Here is a 20,650-nt window from a genome sequence, read left to right on the forward strand (position 1 = left end):
AGAGGGCGTTTTCCCCTCCATAGCCTGTCCACATGTGTTTTTGCTTCTTTTTTGGGAGGGGGGTACAGTTTCTGATCGTCACAACCTCAGGGAATACTTAGCTAACCCGTCTCAACTCACTCGTCGCAGCCCCTGTAATAAAAGCCCTGTGTTTATGGTCTGAACTTCTACAAGCCTTAATATTCATTAACCCACTAGAGTCAGACATCCGCCATCTTCTCCTTCACTAAAGAATGACTACAGTAATACAGGCAACATAATTACCCTGGTCACAACTTTTATGCAATAAAAGCCATTATTGAGGTTAGTGATTACCTGATTACCCAAATCACACAGAAAGCCACCAAACATGTGAAGAAATACTAAGTTGAAAGAAAACACCAAAAAGTAACTTGACACTTAAAAATGACTTATAAATTTCATTGCATTAGAGGCATTTCGGCCATTTTTGGTTTGATATGTACTTATAAAGCAAAGAGGCTCATACATATTTAACTGTAACATTCATTAAAGTGTACAAATATGTTTTGAGGTCACTATATTGATTTACAAATGTTCTGTAGACAACATCTTTGGACACTGTACTGAAAAGAAAAAAGAAAAGCATGAAAAACATCAAACAGCTCTACACATGTCATAAAGCAGGCATTAGTCTCTGGAAATGTGCCTGGAGGTAACAGCTTAAGAGGAGGAACGTTTAGCTCTATTTACACTTTGTGTTTTCATTAGCCAGAATACAAATGTGTGTGCGCAAGTTCCTGAGAAGAGAGTCAAAAGCGTGCACGAGTCTCCAAGACTCTGTCAATGATGGGCTCAAATTAGACTGCATAATCCAAGCTGAATGACAAGGCCATGCAAACATTTCCCCGATGTGTACTTGATAATGACCCTCTGCGAGGAAAAAAGAAGAATTAAAAAGAAAAAAAGGAATTTGGCCAACAGAATGTTACTCAAACTCATCTGCACCCTTTATATAATCAGCCAATATCAGGCGGCTCCAAACAGAGTCCTAAGTGGACCACAATACTGAAAGGACAAGCTGGCACAGACAGAATCTCAGGAAAATACAGCACCATAAAAGGTGGACTGAGGGAAACTATGACCAAACCCAGTGTCTGAGACAGACCAACCGTGCTACAGAGGGCTTACCAAAGCCATACAGAGAACTAATCCATCACTGAGAGCATGCAAGACTTTGGAAAACATCACGGCCCTCGGACATACACTATTAAGCACAACACTATTAAATATGAAGAATTTAAAAAGGTATTTCTCCCTAAGGTCAGTTTGGTAACACAAGCCTTATTTAAAGGTTACTTTAGTCTTTTGTAACTTTCTATACAACGGATAAACCATTATATAAATACTCAAAAAAATAAAGCATTCCCTTCAAAATATGCCAGTTAAGAATACCAGAATATTAAGACTTTTCACAGAGGCAAGTAAACAAAGGTATATTTGCGGCAGACAGTGGGAGAAACACATAAGTGCACACACACACACACACACACACAACCAAAAGGAAGGTAGGCTAAGAAAAAGAAAAACAACATCACTGCAGAAGAACCTGCTGTGGGCAAAACAAATGTCCTTCATATTTCTAAGAAACATTATTCTGCTCATTCCATCAGAGTCAAAAACAAAGTCGGGAGCTGTAAATTCAGCTGCACAACAACCTGAGGTAACATGTCAAACGCTGCACAAATAAATTCATAATTTCGCACATGCATACCCACTCAGGCTGAAGGCCTTGAAACTCTCATCCAAGTTCTTTTTAGAGCAATACATCAGTTTTATCCATAATATAATTCAGTCCAGACATCAGAACAGAGGTTTCATAAAATATGCAAAAAACACAATAGTTATCGCCCAGGATTATAAAGCAAATGCTACATCCAATCAGCAATCTTTGCTGTGCACAAACAACAGTTTATAGAAATATATTTGCGAGTATTTACGTCATAAAAAAAAATGTAAAACATAAATAACCGAAAAAGAGAAAATGCATCACTCACCACTCTTGGTTTGGCCTTCAGAGAGCCGGTGGAAAGTTCATCGCTGGACTTCCTCTCTAGTTTTGGCTCAGCAGTGGTGGTAGGAACTGAAGGTGTGGAAGTGGTGCCTTCAAGAATAACCCCACCAGTAGCTGTTGGGGTCTCCGGCAGGGACTCAGGAGAGTTCAAGGCCAAGATGTATTGCTCAGTGACGTCCTCTAATGATGGAGTTTCCTCCCCCGGGACTGTTTTGTTGGGTGTTGAAGACTCTCTGACATGGCTAGACCTCTGGAGGTCCTGGGAGATGTGGGCATGCGAAGGAATGATGGGCACAAATGTGGCAGGTTCACTGGCATGACGCACATGTTTGGGTCTGACCTTTGATGCTGGAAGCTGGGGGAGAATAGATGCAGAGGACTGCTCTTCACCTTGTTCATCTATGTGTTCCCCATCCTCACAAGACAACTGATGGTTAAAGCGGTTAGTGCGTTTCTTGGGGCTTCTGCGACTGGTGCGAGGAGACAAAACCTGAGCTAGCTTAGGGTCAAAAGGAAATGAGGGCTCACCTGGGGCTTTTTCTCCATTATGACCAAGGTGGGAGGGCAAAACATGCTCAGACTGAGAACGAGACCTTCTAGTTGGACAATAAAGCGGTCGTTGTTCGCTATTGAGCGCCCAAAGCTCGTCTCTTTGCTCGGATAAGATGGGCTCACTGCTGGAAGGTGGTATAGACTGTTCCAGTTCACTAATTGGCTCGCTGGGATGCTTTTTAAATTCTAGAACAGTATCCGCCAGATCTCCACGTCTGCTAGGGTCGCTAAAGCTCTTTTTCTTCACAGCCTTGCCATTCGCCTTCTCATCAATAAGATTGTCCATTGCTCCAGGTTCACAAACAATGCTCTGAATCACAGTACTATAATCTCTCAGGCTGTCGCTACACACAGAAAGGTCACTGGCAGCACTGCCTGTATATTCAGAAAGGTCTGCCGCAGAAGACTCTACGCCAACACCCACCTTGGAACTCAGAGAGAGTGAACCAAGCAGGTTGCTGTCCATAGAGAAGCTCTTTCCGCCATCTTCTGCATCTGACCGACGTCTATGAGGCATAGGATCACTCAAGGAACGGTATGCAGACTCACCATTGGACTCTCCATTGCTGCCATTGCTGGAGTCTGAGCCATTGTTTCCAGCTGAGAATTTCCTTCGCCTGCGAATAGCACTAGGAGTAGACGGAGCCTCCAAGGCCCCCTGGTTTACATTTTTACTGCTGTCTCCTCCTATGGTTACTCCCTCATACTCCATCTTAACAGACGGAACTTGAGATGAAAGAGATTCTTCTGGTTTTGTATCAGGCAACTGCTCTTCGTACAACCCTGACTGATTCCAAACGGCGAGAGTCTGACCAAGCAAGTCTTTACCACAGGATAGCCCCCTATATGAGCCAATCTCTGGCTCTGTGACAATTCCTTCATCTGTCAGGCTAGATTCATGGCCGGAGAGTTCATCCAATGACTTATCACAGAACACGTTCTCCTCCGAATTTCCCTTCTGTAAACATTTTCCACTTTTTCCATCAGCTTCCCCTTCCTTACACCCAGTAAAATCAGATTGTTCAAGTTTCCTCACCTCTTGCTTTGCCTTATCTTCTTTTTCAGTGTCTATTTTAGCGTCACTGCTCTCTGTCTTGAAATGGTCTTCCTCGTAATCATCATCCTCATCATCCTTACTTTCACCCATCTGACAAATGTCTCTTATCACCTGTCTGGCTTCCTGCACGTAACGGTCTTGCAGAGGGGTCGGCATTGGCTCGTCATAACCATAGGTACTTCTGCAGTCATCGCTCTCCACCTCCCTGTCAGCAATAATCACTTGCTCGCTGCTATCTTCAGAGTCTAGCCGTTGTTCAGAAGAACTCCTTAAACCTGGCCCACTACCATAATATTGCTGCCCTGCTGGCTTCTCAGAGTAAGAGAAAGACTTTGCCCTCCTCAAAGTAGCAGTGAGATCCTTCAGAGAAGGGCGACCGTGGTGCGGCCGATTTGTCCTGGAACCCATTCTGTACACAGATGTGCCTTGATCAGAATTAAGATTGTCCTCATCATCTTGTCCCTTTTTCTTCATTCTTAGCTCGGAAAGATCAGTCTTAAGGTAGCTGAGAAGTGATAGAGTTTCTGAGGCAATGTCAGGGTTGGACATAGAGATCCTGTTCTTGTCCTTCTCATTATTTAAGGAGTGGGAAAATACCCTGTTGTCTGAACTGCGTGTTTTATAGTCAGCTGGGCTTAAGCTGGGCACAAGCTTAGAGTGAATTCGAACTTGGGTGCGAGAAAAGTTATCTCCATGACCAAAACTAGGCGAGCGGTACATGGTGGCATTGCCATGGTATGTTTTACTCAGAACTGCTGATGAAGCCCTTCCATAGCTGTTGGCTGGCTGATCCTCTTTTAATGTCTCGGTGCTAGAATACCTGCTACTACTTCTTGACCCCAAAGGACTGGATACAAATGAAGGTATGGTGACTTTTGAAACCCGTGACACCTGAGGAACAGGGCTCGTTCCGACTGACCCCTCAAAATTTCTATATAGGTGCCTAAAGCTGTCCTTGGTCACATGGGACCGCTGAGAAGTGCTATCGCGTGCCCATGGCAAGCCTGTATAACAACCCCTGGAACGAAAACCCTCAATCCTGCGGCCTACCGTTTGAGAATCACACGGATCCATCATTAAAGCTTGGTTGTCACTGTCATCTGACTCTTCATTGCCTCTGCTGCAGTTGCTTTTCTTCTTTTTCCTTAGTGAGCGGCGCCTTACGTCTCTGTTGTGGTGAGCTAGCGCTGCAGGGCTGTCCTCCTCACTGCCTGAAGACCTTCCTCTCAACTTAGCCCTGATGCCATGCTTGTTTTGTGGGAAGTTATCGCCTGTCCGTTCTCTGAACTTCTCGTTCTCTTCTCCAGAGCTCAGTCTTCCCCCAGCGCCGGCCAGTTCCACGGAGGGCCCTGTCTGTGGTTGGGAGGAGTTATGTGAGGAATGTGAGCTATCCAGTGGCTGTGGCTGCTCTGCCCTCGATCTCTGCTCCTGCAGCTGCCAACGGTGAGACCTGAGGGGCAAAGCGTTCGTTCTACTGCGTGGTGGGGGAGCGGGAGGCGAATCACAATTCAAAAACAATTCAAATGAATAGCTTTCAGCAGCTAAAGTATGGACATTAGGGATTGAATAGTCCGCATACAAAGTACTGTTGTCATGATGAAAGCAGTTTGTGTCTTGCCAGGCTCCCCTTGGCTGGTGCGTGTCACTTTTGTCGGAAGTTGAGAAGCCCTCTTTAGCATCAAAATGCTGGAGGTGTTGACAGGCAGTTTTCAAGTCATCAGCATCTGAAGTTGACCGATGTTGCTTTCTGCGTCCATCCCCAAATAGTTCTCTAATCTTAGAAACGCTCGGCCAGTTTGCATCAATATGAATAGATGTCTCTCCATAGGAAGGGTGATAGCGACGAGCTTTGCATGTTGGGCTCCCTAAAACAAAAATATTGTTACGGTAACGTGTAACTCACATATGTATTCATGAAGCATACACACCGATCCAAAACAATGTTAAAAAAAAACATCACATGCAAACTGTCAGCAAATTAACTAAGCTAACTTTAAAACAAAAGCCAAATTAGTTCACAAGCTTGAGCAGAAGCCTTATAGAAAGTGTCTTTGTTTATGGCAGACAAATTGTCGGGTGCTAAATGAGAACATTTTACACTAAAGTATCTTACCTGTGTTTGTGCCACCCACAGTTTTCCGGAGCTTGTGTTTATCTCCTCTGTCCGAATCCGAGCCTGACACAGACTCTTGAGCCGAGGAGTATCTGTTATTGTCCTTAAGTTGTTTCTCCGTCGCAGACTCGGAAAACTCCTTGGACAAGCAGCCACTTTCGTTCACAGACGAATCTTCGACACTTTTTGTGTTTTTAACGCTTCCAGTGTTTACTAAGGAGCTCTGCGCCGCTCCTGTGCTCGAGCTGAACTTCTCGGAGAGCTGACGAACCGACGGAGATATTCCATGAGAGGCTTTCTTGAGGTCTGCGGTCGAGAGGCTGGCCGCTGAGATTTTCGAAACTTTTCTGGATACAGTAACAGCGTGCGTCGCTTGTGATGGCTGCGCGCTGTGCTCTACGGCGGCGTCTGGGGGAAGGGCACCGCACCTATCCAAATCCTCTCCAAATGATCTGCGCTTTGCGCTCCAGCTCTCCAACTTTTTGAAAGAGACGCTTCTGTGAACAGGCGCCTTTCTTTCAATCTCCCTTTCAGCCATTGCGATGCCTGTCCTCCCACTTGTCTTTCACACTATTCTCTCAGTTCATTGATAAATAGTCCGCACTTTTCTTCTCCTTCGTTTTCCGTAGTTGCCTTTACCCCCCTGAAAACAACTTACAATGCCCCCATTTAACCACAGAAGTTGCCTGGCAGTGTTTTCCGAAGAGGAGGACAAAAATTCGGGAACAACAGAGGAGATTGTTTACGAAAACAGAGTTATATCCCCAGAACTTTGCGCATGTTTGCTTCCCTTAGCGTCCATCCATGCATTTAGAAAGAGCTCAAAGTTTGAGCAGAAAACTCCCAAGTGTTTCAGCTCAACACACACTAGAGCAACGTTTGAATAATATAGATTTTCCAAAGTAAATCCCATTTCCTTGGCCGACTGTCTGTCTTCAAAAGCATCCTTTATTTCCAGCTTGAATAAGTGCGCTCAGCCTTATTTTGGCACAATTAAGGGTTTCCGTGACTTGTGGCTTTTTACATGCAGATAGTTGCTTGGATTGAGGGCGGGACTAAAACATGGGGTCGGGGTTAGAGAGAGAGACCCCTGGGGAAAACGAGGGGGGATCCAGCTTTTCCTCTTTCTGATGTGAGAGAGCAGATAATGCTGACGGTATGAGTCAGTTTGTAAACACACAGTGGGAAACTTTTGAACAAATGATTTTCTTTTTCCTCGCTGAGCTTTGGGGAAGCTCAGACATAAATCTGTTGCCTCTTTAACCAAAAGCTCCGCTTGTCTGCACGGTGTCCATGCTTTACAGTAAAAACTTTTGCAGTCCTTTGTTTCGAAGGCTTCTTTTTTTCTCTCTCTCTCTCTTTTCTTTTTGTCTTCTGTCTTTTCTTTTAGTTGCATGCGTAGAGTGCACCCTAGTGGCCATGCACTAATTTATTCTTTTCTAAGTTGACAGTATGGATGCAATTTCATCAAGTAATAAATAAAATATCAAAGCAAGTGTCGTTATTTAAAAACGCACTTTTCAAGAAATACAGCAATATTTAGTTACACTAAAATCTCTGGCATATTTTTGAGTCCATTTATTGAACCCGAATGTTGGCTGCAATACTGTAAGAAAAACTGGAGGAAATTAAGTTTGTCGATTTGCCTTTATTGGACCAACAACAGCAGGATAAGAACGCAGCAGACACTTCATACAAATCAACATTTAAAACCAAAGCAAAAAGCATTCACGAAGGACACATTGAGGATATAGATTTGAATGGCTTCATTCAACATTATACGTGTATATGCAACAACGCATTACAGAAATATCGGATATGTATAAACAAAAGCAAACATTCACTGAAAAAAAAAATACAAAGAGGCAAACATTCATTAACTGGTATGCTTACTTGAAAAAAATATATTACGTGCACATACTACATTAGAGAGACAGATGAAATGATTTGCTGGTAACACAAGTGGGCACAATAATACATTTTGTCCATATGTATATATTGTTTAATTATGTGAAACTCTATTTTTTATATAAATGCTCAAGTAATGTTTAACAATTAGTGCTGAAGCAGGAAGCAAACGGTCAGTTTAATGTGCAAAAATCACGTCTGCTTTAATAATAAAACTTGTTGGTCAAGCACGCCACCTACTGGCAGCTCACAGAGTCAACCACAGTAATACTTGTTACTTTAAGGCAAGTTGCTCACAAGTTAACATTAGTTAGCGGTAGATTTCAAATAGCATAGTATTACGACATTTCTAGAGTTAATAAAGGTTGTTTGCATTTATGGAATTATTAAACGATGTAATATATTTGCCAAAATTAACAGCCATTGTTTAATTAGACAGGCACAAAACTGCATTTCAAAAAGCATTTTTTAAAAACACGCCCTTTTATTTAATGTTAACTGAATGCCACTTGCTGAATTAATAATGGAGCATGAAAAGATGCATCGCTCTGACATGTTTAACGCATACATACACAAACAATTTAAATTAAAAACAAGGCGTTGAACATAGTATTTACAGTAAGGCGTTACTCACAGTGCTTCGTATTCATGCAGATCGAAGAAAAATATCTTCTCCAATCAAACGTAATAAGTCAAACTCACAAAGATAATACTGGCCAAATGGCTAAAACACATTCAAACTCACAGCAATGGAATAGAATTAGTTTGACCATACTGTAAACCCAGACTTCCGGCCATTTCCGTTAGCAGTTTTTGGTCATGCTGAAACTTTGAATAAAACCTTGATATCTACGGCCGTGATTAAACCGCTTCACGGAAACACAATGACAGTGCAGGCAGTGCAAATATGAGCCGTGTTGTTAACACAAGATCCTTCTCTAGTAGGACAAGATGTTACATCATGAGCATGTTGAGCCGTATAAAGCGTTGTTAAACCATCAAATATCTGATAATGACCTTCAGATAATGTGCAGCAGATGCGGTATGTTAGACAGATGGTGTTACTCTTTCCATTCCAAATGTCTCTCAAGCATAAATCCACACCTCACTCAGTCTCAGTGCACTTGTAAATATCATGCATAAGTTTCTTCTGCTTACCAGGGCTGCATTGATTCACTCAAAATAGAGAAAAACATTGTGAAAAAAGTATTTTAATATATTTCAGTTTTCTATTTTAAAACGTAATTTTTTAAAATGTAATATTTATCATGTTTTTGATTACTTTTAACGTTGAAAACGTGTCGCTTCCATATATTATGTGGAAACAGTGACGCGTTTCTTTCAGGATTCTTTGATGAATTGATAGCAGCATGCATTTGAAATAGGTTTTATAAAATGCAAAAACACGTTTGACGAATAGAAAGCATCCGAAAGTATTTGACCGTTTTTATCGATAAAATAATGAAAGATTATGTTGTTTCTTTTACTTGTGTTTTTAAACAAACACGTGTATATCTGCAAAACCTGTGCGCCCAAAATCCACTTTGAACAAAAATATAAGACTGGCATGACATTTCTGTTTTCTCAGCTCTGTAGTTCTTATATCGACATTTACATCCTATTGCCCTCATAAAATGTTCATAAATGCAACACCTCTTTCCCGATAAGAAGAGATCAGCTGATCTTGAGCACTCATTCGGCCACGAACCTGCGAGAAAGGCTGTTCTATCAAAGAAAATGAAAATGTCCAGGGTGATGCGTTATAATTCCAATTATTATAAATTATTTTTTTTGTAACACTGATTCAATTAATCTTCCTTCAACTATTATGTACAAGCTTCACAGTACAGGTGCTTAACGCATTAGACGTTTTGTATTTAAATATTGATTTTTTTTGTTTCAACATCCACACAGTGTATCTAAATGTATCTTAACGTAAGACACTACAGGGTAAATGTTTAACATATGGTTTTACATGTCACGTTTAAATATGCATACAAGGCACTAAATGCTTAAATTTCCAGAATAGAAATCTGAAAAAAAAAAAATCATCACGTTTTCAGAAAAAAAAATAATATTAGTTGAATGTTATATCAAAGCAGTGTTATTTCAGTATCACTCATATACTTTTATAGTGTTTGTAAGTATTCTTAATTTCGTTTTAGTCATTTCAGTACTTCACACTGATGAAAAATGTTGCCTTGACAATCAGCCGAAGTGAATCAGTAGATTTAATTTTACTCTATTTTTTATTACAGTTAGCGTTTATTTCCATTATTAAAAATGTTAATTTTTTTATGGCTTCAGTTGTAGTTAGCTATAATAACCCTTGAACAAACCTTTCTAAAATCATTTGGTGTGATGTAAGTGCTGCTGAAGTGGACATTTTTGGATTAGTGTATGAAAAAAAAAAACGAAATCATTTTGACAAAAGAGGTTTTGAAGATATGTACTGTAACACAGATGGTGTCAAAATAAACGCTTTTGCAGTGCAGTAAGGAATTAGTAAGATAGGCTGTTGAAAGTGGATCGGACAGAACACAAGGGGCGTGTCCACGAACAATGGGGGAGGGACTACATATTGGGGCGGGGCTATCAAACCAGGGATATGTTTTTTTGGTTAGGGGCGTGTCTGTTTTCTTTTAGCGATTTCACAGCCTTTCTCAGAAATCGCTTATATTTACAAAACTCACTATGCCGGTAACCTTACAAAAAAAAATTGGTACATTAGAACAATAGATGGCAAAGAATGGCAATCACCGTAGTCATTTTCGATTCGGTCAGATTCTGTCAACCTTGTCTTTGAGCGAGGTGATCTTGAGCAGCAGAGTCCTGGTGCTGCGTCTGTACTGCGGCTGGGTGAAGTAGAACAGAATGGGGTCCAGAACGCTGTTCATGCTGGCGAAGGGCCTGGTGCTTTTGTAGACCACAGACAGTAGGTTCCTCAGTTCGCAGGGGGCCGTGGGAAAGGCCCTCACCAGCAGGTAGAGCGTCTTCGTCACGTGGAAAGGCAAGAAGCTGATGGCGAACACCAGCATCACAATGATGATCATCCTCACGGCTTTATTCTTCCTCTCCACGGCCGTGACTTCTCGGGCTTCGCCATCCTGCCAGAGAACCCGTGCCATTTTGCAGTACAGAACCACGATCACTACAAAGGGCACGATAAAGCCCAGACAGGTCAAAGCGATGCCGTAGGGGAAGTACGCCATGGAGCGCTCTGGAACGCTGAGGTCGTAGCACACCGTGCGGTTGCGCTGGATCCCGGTGGCGGCGAACTCGAACGTTGGAGCGCAGAGAACGGCGACGGCCACCCAAACGCCGGCACAGACGAGCCACGCCAGCCTGCGTCCACCTTGTCTCGGCCACAGCGACAGGGGATGGCAGATGCCCATGTAGCGCTGGAAGCTGATGCAGGTGAGGAAGAAGATGCTTCCGTGGAGGTTGCTGTAGAACTGGAAGCGAACCAAGCGGCAGGTGAAGTCTCCAAAGGGCCAGTAGTCACTGCTGGCGTAGTTGTATATGAGAAGCGGAAGGGAACAGACGTATAGGAAGTCCGCCACCGCGAGATTCAGCATGTAGATTTTGGTCCGCGTCAGAGCGCGCCGAGAGCCCCAGATCCGCAGGATGATGATAAAGTTGAGCGGTAGCCCGAAGATGAAGACCAGGCTGTAGACGGACGGGAGGAGGAAGCGCTTGAAGTCCTCTTTGTAGGTGCAGGAGGGCAGAACGGAGGTGGAATGGTTAAGAGACGCCATCTTAACGGATAATGCCTCACATTCTGAAAAACAAATGTTTATGCATCAGTGTGGGCTTACAACTTTTCTTTCATTTCAGTTTCCCAGTTTTGTTTAGTGTACCTTGATGTACTTAAACTAAATGGAAATTTAAAAAAAAAAAAAAAAATGTTATGGTTTAGTTTAAAATTTTTTAATTTAGATTATGTACAATATGTAAAATAATGATTAATAATAAATATTAGTATTTAAAATTATACTAAAACAAAAACTGTAGAATACCCAAGACACGGGTCACTTGTAGTATGAACGGGGAAAAATGCAACTCTTAACGTGGCCGATCAATCGCACAAAGCCCCGCCTTCTGCATAAAGTAGCCAATCGCTGAACTGTAAAGTCAGCGCATCACTGCATCTGCCATTAGAAGTTCCTATTGATATAGAGATTTGTCTTAAAGTGACTAAAATAACACTGCAATAATGCTAGGTTCAACTTTTATGCACTGCTCAAACAAACGTGTTTAGTGCCATCTAGAATCTCTGTTAGCAACTGCAGTGAATATAACCTCAGAAGACATATTTTTAGTTAGAATATTCTGCGGTAATAATAATACAACAGTATAACTATCATTGTTAGATAATTAAAAATAAAATTCTAAATATTTTTTTTTTGTTGAAGTAAAATAACATCTAAATATTGCCTTGACTAATTAAGTAAATAAAAATACTAATTTATGATATTAATAAATGCTACAATAGTATATAAATGAAGTGAAAATAACTGCTGTAAAATTGTTGCATTCTTCATCTTTACCTATCCTTAAAAAAAACTATTTTTAGCATAATGCAGAAAAAAATATCACTGCCAAATGGATGCTTTTTCTGAAGAGATGAAGTTCACATTGAGTATCATATTTTCTCTAGTTTCTCCTACAATTTGAGCTCCAAGTAATTAATATAGACACAAATAAAGCTCATTGAAATCTCTTGACATTTGAATCTACATTTTGAGGCACTTTTCAGATTTTTCATAGACATCATAGGGGAAATTATCAGGTGATAAAAGGTGAGAAAAATCTGGTGAAAATCTCTCCGTTTGATTTATCGCATTGAACACAGACGTTAAAAACGGACATTAACAGTGATTTCTTTCCATCAGAACTATACAAATGGATCCTAAATGTTGCAAACTGCACATCCATTCAGTGTGTGCATGCAAAACCCATTTATACAGTCCAAACATAGTAAGTAAAAACCAAATTAGAGAGAAAATATGACTCCTTCAAACCCAATTAGAGTAAAAAAAACATTCAATAAAGCTGCAGGATTCATGCAGACAGTGAGGGAGTTAACTGTGTTTGCCAGACTCTCAGGAGCCACTGGGCAACTTCATTTATCATACTGCAGAGTGAAAGCACACACTGCTATATTTTACTATATTCTCTGGTGTTGGATAACACTGAATGCTAAGACACATGTCAGACGGTTAATATATAAACATGACTGCATTCAGAGACATTTTCACTTGTGACTTGGCCAGATGTCATTTCACGTGAGAATATGAGAATTACACTTATATTTGGTGCCCCTAATAAAATGCAAGATGCTGCTTTTAAAATCGAAGGCAGGAAAGCAGTGGAGTGTGTTTATTGGGTAAAGATGTGAGAACATACGGTGGCCTGTGGGGGACATCATATGGATTTGGGGTTTAAAATTGAATCCTTAGTAAAGAAATGCATTTTAAAAGGCATTTGATTGTTTGATTTGATGCCTTAAAATGTAGAATAACATCTAGCTAAAAATGTATTAACAGGAAGGGCTTAAATGAGCCACTGAACTGATCACGTAAATGGAAAACGGGCAATTTCTGTGCCACTAGTTGTAAATAATCATGACCCTGATAGCATTTATTTCTGATAACCCATATTTCAAAGACTTTTACATTTACTTTAAATAATATGCTGTACACTAAAAAAAGCTAAATGTAGCTTTTTTGAAACATTCATAAAGCCATTTCGTAGTCACGCCGTTACACAAATAGAAAAAAAAATTTGTTCACATTGTGTTACATTAAAATTGCAAAAGATTTCGTTGCACTTTTGATAGATAGTAAAGTAGCACAAATCATGTGACGCGCGCTTGCTAAAGACACAGGAAAAGAAAGAGTTTGCATTCCTCTTTTATTCCTTTCAGTTCCCAGTTTGAATGAGCTGATTCATATTTAAATGAAGTGCCCCATTCTTAATATCAAAGAAGACAAAACATTCACGGGAGCGGTGATAAAGGACGCCCACAAAGACTCCTCAAAGTCTCCATTTGTGTGTGTGTGTGTGTGTGTGTGTGTGTGTCTATATATATATATATATATATATATATATATATATATATATATATATATATATATTAATTCTACAGCTATTCACAAAGAGTTTGTCCTTACGTTGCATAATCTTTTAATTGTAGGTTTATGTCTTTTACAAAATCCTGCTGCCTGGATCGATTCCCAATTTGCGCACATTCAAGTAAAAGTCTCATTTCCGGTTACGCCGCCAACACACATTACTGCAGGTAATGCGATCAGTAAATGTGGGTTTATTTCATAATACCTCATCTTTATGAGCTTATCTACACTATGATTAGTGAAAGCTTCACTGTAGATGAACCAATGTCTTTTTCCCCTAAAGTTCTTGTCTTTTATCACAGCGTCTGATGTCATTATCAAGAAGTGTTGTGCAACAACAGACATGAGACATTCCGTTTCACAAGACCGCCTCTTTGTCTGAGCCCATGTGTGTGTGTGTGTGTGTGCCTGCCCAGTACTAACACCTGTGAGTATTTAACAGATGCTGTTAATCCGGTGGTTTTTGCAGTAATCTGACTGCCTACACAGTCTGTCTTCAGTAACTGTTGCCGAATTGCCTGATTCCTTATCACCAGTCCAGCCCAGCCCGGCTCATCAGCTCTTCATCATTTATCTCAGAGACAGCTGGAGTGAAAGCAGAAGGCTGGATTTGTCTAGACAGGTTCAGGAACACGCATCTGACCAGCCTCAGGTGGGACTGAGCCAAAACACAGAGTTCTGAAAGACAGGAATGTCAGTTTGGTTTTGTGAACGTGTTTATGTTCCATTTAGGCGAGACCCTTGAGCAAGGCACCGAACCCCTGAAATGCTCCCCGGGAGACGCAGCATTGGCTGCCCATTGCTCTGGGTGTAAATTACTCTGGTAATTTGCTGGTGTTGCCAGGGTGTTGTTCTTGGTTTTTGCTATGGTGTTACTGTGGCATTGTAATTGTTGCCAGAATGTTGCTATGCAGTTTCTATAGTATTGTGTGTGGTTACCAGGGTGTTGCTATGCAGTTGCCAGTATGTTCTAGGTGGTTGCTAGGTGTTTTTATACTGCAGCCATGATGTTGAAGGTGTTGCCGTAGTGTTGTCAAGCAATTTCTAGAATGGATTTTGCCAGGGCATCACTATGCAGTTTTCAGAATGTCGTGGTTTGTTGCCAGTGCGTTGCTATGGAGCTGCCAGATTGTTCTAAGTGGTTCCTAAGGTGTCGCTTTGTAGTTGCCAGAATGGCGTGAGTGTTGTCAGAGTGTTGCTGTTCAGTTTTTCAAGTGTTCTTAAAGTGTTGTCGGTGGTGGTTACACTCTTGAATGTTTAACCCAACCTCCTGGATAGTAACCCAACCACTGGGGGAAAAAAGCCAATCGCTGGATCTGTCCATACTTTACCCAGCACCGTATTTAATTCAGCATTTTACAGAGTGCATTTTCAGATGCTGAGATGCAGTTGCTTAGCCTGAGTCAGTAGAATTTTGTTGTGCATCAGTTAAAAACAGTACATTTATAGATTATATTAGCTCAAATCTCTAAACCAAGCACTGATTAGAAACCATTACATAAATAAATAAAATTCTAAAAAATGGTCTGGAAAATGGTAATTCTTCTATTCTGCCCCAGGGTTATTTGAGGTCTTGCATGCAGTCATAGACATCACAGTCAAAAATAGAAAGTCCAAGTACACAACTGGAGTTTGTCATATTTACAGTGGAACGTGACCTGCATCCTGACTGAATAAATGTAACAATGTTGACCGAGACGATGGAGCTTCATGGAGTGGAACGGAGAGGGAGTGGTGGTTTTGGCTGTTGATTTAAGCAAACAGAGATATCTGTCAGCTGTCTGCAGGCGAATATTTAAGAAACCACAATTAGGACTCGTTTGAGTCAAGACTGTTGTACACTGAAGTTGTTTGTGTTGTTTGTGAACTACATATATTTTTTGCAACGTGTATGAAAATATCCGTAGGGGTGGTGACGGAACGTTTGAGAGAGCAGTAACTTGAAACCGAAAGAGTCTTAATTTAGCGTTTACTCGACATGACGAAAGAAGAGCATTAGAAAAGAGAGCATTACGAGTCTATGTTCATTTGCCCTTTTCCAAACACCCTCTTCCACACCTTTTTCTGGAAGACGCGTCACAAGGCATTTATATGCTAAGCCAACAAAACACCGTTGCAATTGAAAAATGGGAAGAAAATCCCATCAGGACTTGAAGCCATATTCGACATTTCCATTTTGAATACTTGCACCCAAGGCAAATGAACCCTGGTTACACAGCATAAACAAGTGACCTAGTGTCAGTCTGTGGTTCGGGAAAATGGAAGGAGATACTGGTAAGAGGGTTGTTCACCTTGCAAGCATTTAGTCAGGTGCAAAAATAGCACAGTAGAGCATGTGTTTGCTTCCAAGCAGCATGAAGTGGTGACGTTTCCCTACAGCACAATTACGCAAATCTCAACGAACCAATAACATTAGAGAATTTGCCATTTTTGGCAAGAAAAGTAATGTTTCTGACTGGGACATTGTTTATTTTTTTAATCTTTATCTTAGCATTTGGCTTGTGTATTCTCACTGTTGACTTGGCGCCACTGGCTGTCGTCGTGATGAATTTAAGAAGGTCAAGGAATAAAAAAGCAGGCTATTGTGGATTTTGGCCTGGAATGTTTTCTTTTTCTACACGCGTTTCTTCCCACACTACGATGTTATTTCCCCCAATGACACATCTACACGCACATAAAAGCGCGAGAGCCATTCACTAGAGCATCACTAACCTACTGGAATCTGAACTGCAAACAATGACTTACAGTGGAATCCAGCAATTCTGTGGAATCATACTTCCACTGAGCTGTTTATGCAGGTGTTAACATCAATTAGGACTGAATGATACTGGACAGACACGCAGACGTGATTTAAAACATTGCATTGGTGCATTAACCTCGCTGTACAAAATAAAAGAGCGTGGCAGATGGCGTGGAGCTGAAACTGTATATCATTGGATAAATCAAGTATTTACTAAATCAATAAATGAGTTAATAAATAATTTCACAGCGCATAGTTGAAATTTGAACATACGATTTTTTTATTTTAACATAAAAATATGAATTATAAATAGGCCTATATAATCCCAAAAGGGAACAGGTGTTAGTTATTATCATTAGTTATTGGAATGATTTGTTATTGCGGTATTATCGGCTATTATTAATTTAGCAAAACCCAGACAGGCAACAGAACATAATTTTTCTACAAAACAAAATATTTCTACAACAAAAAAACCCGGATTAACCTAAAAACTGGTTTTGCGCCGCTTGATTTTAATATCGTAAACAAAGTGTGAGCGTTTTAACTGCGTCCCAAACGTACCTTTGCATCCGCTCTTTTGTTTTTTGTCCCCTGCTGAACACCACTCTGTCTGCGAAGTAAAAGTGAATCTCCTCAGAGAGACGAAGAAAACAGAAGTAGCGAATTACTCTGCATCGCTCTCTTCTTTCTTCAGCACTTGCTGGTCAGCGACACCCTGCTCACAGTAACCCGCCCCGCCTCATGAATATTAATCAGGTAACGCTACGTCTGATTGGCTGACTGACTTTCACAAGCGTTTTGGGATTTTTTTTTTTTTTTTTTTGCGTTTTCGCTTTGTGTAGATTTTATGTGCAGATTTCCGTAGATGAACAGTGTATAGTTTAGCACATTAAGACAAATTTAGAAATGTCTAAAAAAGTTAAAAGGGTTTCTACACCACTGTGTACTCTCAGTCAACACGTCTTTCTTTTGCACATGATTTTTTGCCTGCAGGCAGATGTCTGCTGTTTACACCGAAAAAAAAAGGTTTAACCAAATATTCCCAGCTGTTCAACACCTGACTAATTTTAAAAGGCATGGTGCAAACTGATTTTATGAGATCCGTGCAAACCCCAACAATGTTTTAGCTCATTTATAAAGGTGAAGAACAAGTTATTGCAGACACGTGTGCAGGCATAACAAAAGCAGGTAAAACGTTCACCTTGATATTTACATCGTTTTTGAATCAAAACAAACTGTTAATTCCTTTTCACGCACATTATGTTGCTCCAAAAATGTTGAAAATAAAAACTTGGCAACTTCAGACAGGCCTCTTAAAACTTGACATAAGTAAGACTGAAACCGGTTCTAGTGTTTATGATAATGCGTCGCTTTCATTTCCAGTAAATAAGAGCAAATATTGGGTCATTTATTTTTGGATAATGTATCCAGTAATGAATATATACCGGAAGAGGTTTTGTAAACATCCAGATTCAAGTTAACAAGTTCAACAAAAATGCAATGATACTGGTTTTATAAAAATAAATGCAGTCTTAAAAAGGCAATCTGAAAAAAAAAAATGTGTTTTTATTTCCTAAACCATGAGGTGCCTTTACAGAAATGCCATACAGGAAAAAATTTTTTTTTTTTTAGTCTGAAGAACTATTTAAAGAATCTAAAAGAATCGTTTTTTAACTATTCGCTCTTAAAATACTTGCCATCTATGGTTCCTTGAAGAAGTTTTAAAATTAAATCTTGGAATTGATGAAATCTTTACTTTGTGATGGTAAGGTTTTTTAGATAAACAAAATGTTCTTCACACACACGCACGCACGCACGCACGCACGCACACACACACACACACACACACACTTTTTGAAACTGAACACCGAAAGTTCTTATTTTAGAAAGTGGTTATTTATATTGCCAAAAATATATATTTTTTAAACTTTATTTTTAAGTGTAAAGAATCTTTTGTTTTCATGGATGTTAAAGGTTCTTCATGGAATCATAGATTCCAATTAAGAACCTATATTTTTAAGAGTGTATGGTGACATTTGAGGACTCTAAATCAAAAAACTAACAAACAAAAAAAACGAAAACATAATTATTGGTGAATCCGAATACGGGGCTCGTTTTAATTTCTTTTTCTTTTTCCACGTTTGTTATAGTAGTGAGTAAGGAAAAGGAATGAGTGGGAATGGGATTAGAAAACGCGTCACATCGCCTACACATGAACCTGTCGGAGCATGTGCATTAACGGCTCATGTTCCAGCCATGCTGAGTGGGATGAAGAAGTACAGGTTCTTCTTAAAATCAGACCTCATTAAGTGCCTGTTAAGATCTGAAAGACATTTCCGTCCAGGGCAGGGCTGGATTACGGGCCCCGGGGGCTCTTGAAATGCCTCCAATACCTCAATCCGTGTGGTTTGAGACCTCCAAAGGAAGCATATGAAAATGGTTGAAACCATCTCTATCTGGTGTCCGGTGTTGGGTCTGTGTTTGACGACAGAGAATGCCTGTATGATTCTGCACACATGTGCTAATGCTAATTAATCGGGTAAATTGGATTTCAGGGAGCATGCAGCTGGGATGACTGTGGTGATTAGGGCAGGAAATGGAAACGCGAAATACAAATGACTATTGCCTCCTTTCTAAATTTACCCAGAAATTACCTCTAACAGCGTTTTTGGGACAGACTCAATAATAATAATAATAATAATAGGCCCTTAAAATTTCACTGGAAAACAACTATGGGGATAAATAAACAGAGCTTGTTATATTTGCCTGAACACAAGTCATACTGGTGCTTCGCTATATATATCTTTTGCCCGATCGAAACTTCTTCACTAGAAATTTTCAGGGAAAAAGGCATGATGCATTTTTTTATCATTTGATGGCGATGATGATTTTAAACAATTCCTTCTAAAAGTTGACAAGAATGGCAGATGTTAACCCTGTCGCTAGATACTAAGCAAATATTTAATGGTGACTGGGAAGATGATAATGAACTATAATGTTACTTTTTTTATGCACTTAAGCATTAAAGTGGTTTGCAGACAGACTGACATATTAGCTTTTTAATATATTCCAGTGGCTCATTTCATATATATATAGACCTCACTCATGCTTTTTAACAAAACCCCTACCGGTTCACAGACGATGTTTAAGCCCAGTCCTAAACTTAACTGTAAATATGATCCGCTTCAGCAGAAATAAACATGTCAGTGTCTTTTTTTTGCTTTAAGATGCACACCAGTTTCTTTTTTTTACTATGGCCTAATCTCTGCTTAGGCTAAACCCTGTCTATAATGTTCTTGACATTTATAATATTATAATCTTGTCTTTCTCAGTGTAATCATTAAATGGCATTATTGCCTTTTGGCTAGCGTAAATGCTTACGAAAAAGTTGCAGGTAGCTGTCTGTAAACTCTACAAAACTTTAGATGTTACATCGGCTCCCGGTCTCCGCTGCAACACGAGACGTCTCTGGGAATGCAGGAAACATGACTCCATCAATGCTGGAATAAGAATATCCTGTTTCAAAATTCAGGAGAAAAAATGACTTGCTGACGCTTGAATCTCTTCAATCTCTTCATTCACATTTCAGGGTTTGCTCCAAAACAGTGTCAGGTGTCTTCTTGTGTGAATCGAAATGATTGAATATTTCAAGAGATAGTAATTGTGGCATTAATTACTCACCCCGATGTCGTCCCAAAGCCTGAACCAAATATGTGAAAAGTCTTGAAAGCCATCACCAGCTACAAAAAAACCCCCATCCCCCGGCACTGAGAACAATCAACATCTGCTGAAGACCTGAACCAGCTCTATTGCAGGTATGAAAAACGAAAACCTGGTTTGACACCCCACACACACTCTGACCGTCTCACACACAGTTTCTCAGCCCGTACTCATGATCTGTGAAGATGATGTAGCCTACACAAATTCTTCACACATCCATCTTCACACAGGAGCTGTTTTGTAGTCCCCTCCTGCTTCAGACGCTCCACCATCATGCCTACACACCTGTTGCTTTAGCATCGGTGCTCGTGAAGTCATTTGAGAGACTGGCCTTCATGTAGGACATTACCGGACCAAACAGGTATGTAGATGATGCAGTCAACGTGGGATT

The 20,650-nt window shown here is 40.3% G+C and overlaps 2 protein-coding genes across 3 annotated transcripts in view; both read right to left on the reverse strand.

The window, feature by feature from the left end:
• The window catches only part of LOC122362529 (rho guanine nucleotide exchange factor 17-like), a 72,058-nt gene extending 65,306 nt beyond the window's left edge, over nt 1–6,752 (reverse strand). Inside the window, 2 exon segments of the mRNA XM_043264017.1 lie at nt 2,016–5,506; nt 5,755–6,752. Coding sequence (XP_043119952.1) covers nt 2,016–5,506; nt 5,755–6,292 — 4,029 coding nt within the window. The 5' untranslated portion in view covers nt 6,293–6,752.
• A 630-nt stretch (nt 6,753–7,382) lies between these two features.
• Nucleotides 7,383–17,243, reverse strand: LOC122362530 (P2Y purinoceptor 3). 2 transcript variants are annotated; one of them, XM_043264019.1, is made up of 3 exons: nt 17,101–17,243; nt 15,445–15,543; nt 7,383–11,443 (listed from the first exon to the last, which is right to left on the reverse strand). In XM_043264019.1, the coding sequence occupies exon 3, from the start codon at nt 11,418–11,420 to the stop codon at nt 10,443–10,445; it is 978 nt and encodes a 325-aa protein (XP_043119954.1). In that variant the 5' UTR covers nt 11,421–11,443; nt 15,445–15,543; nt 17,101–17,243; the 3' UTR covers nt 7,383–10,442. The 2 variants fall into 2 exon arrangements, with proteins under 2 accessions (XP_043119954.1, XP_043119953.1); XM_043264018.1 differs by lacking the exon at nt 15,445–15,543.
• Between the last annotated feature and the right edge of the window lie 3,407 nt (nt 17,244–20,650).

This window comes from Puntigrus tetrazona, chromosome 18 (genome assembly GCF_018831695.1).
Source record: "Puntigrus tetrazona isolate hp1 chromosome 18, ASM1883169v1, whole genome shotgun sequence".
NCBI lineage: Eukaryota > Metazoa > Chordata > Actinopteri > Cypriniformes > Cyprinidae > Puntigrus > Puntigrus tetrazona.

What these genes read in the sequence shown, in the direction of transcription:
- LOC122362530 (XM_043264018.1), bottom strand. Translation starts at nt 11,420, where the DNA reads ATGGCGTCTCTTAACCATTCCACCTCCGTTCTGCCCTCCTGCACCTAC.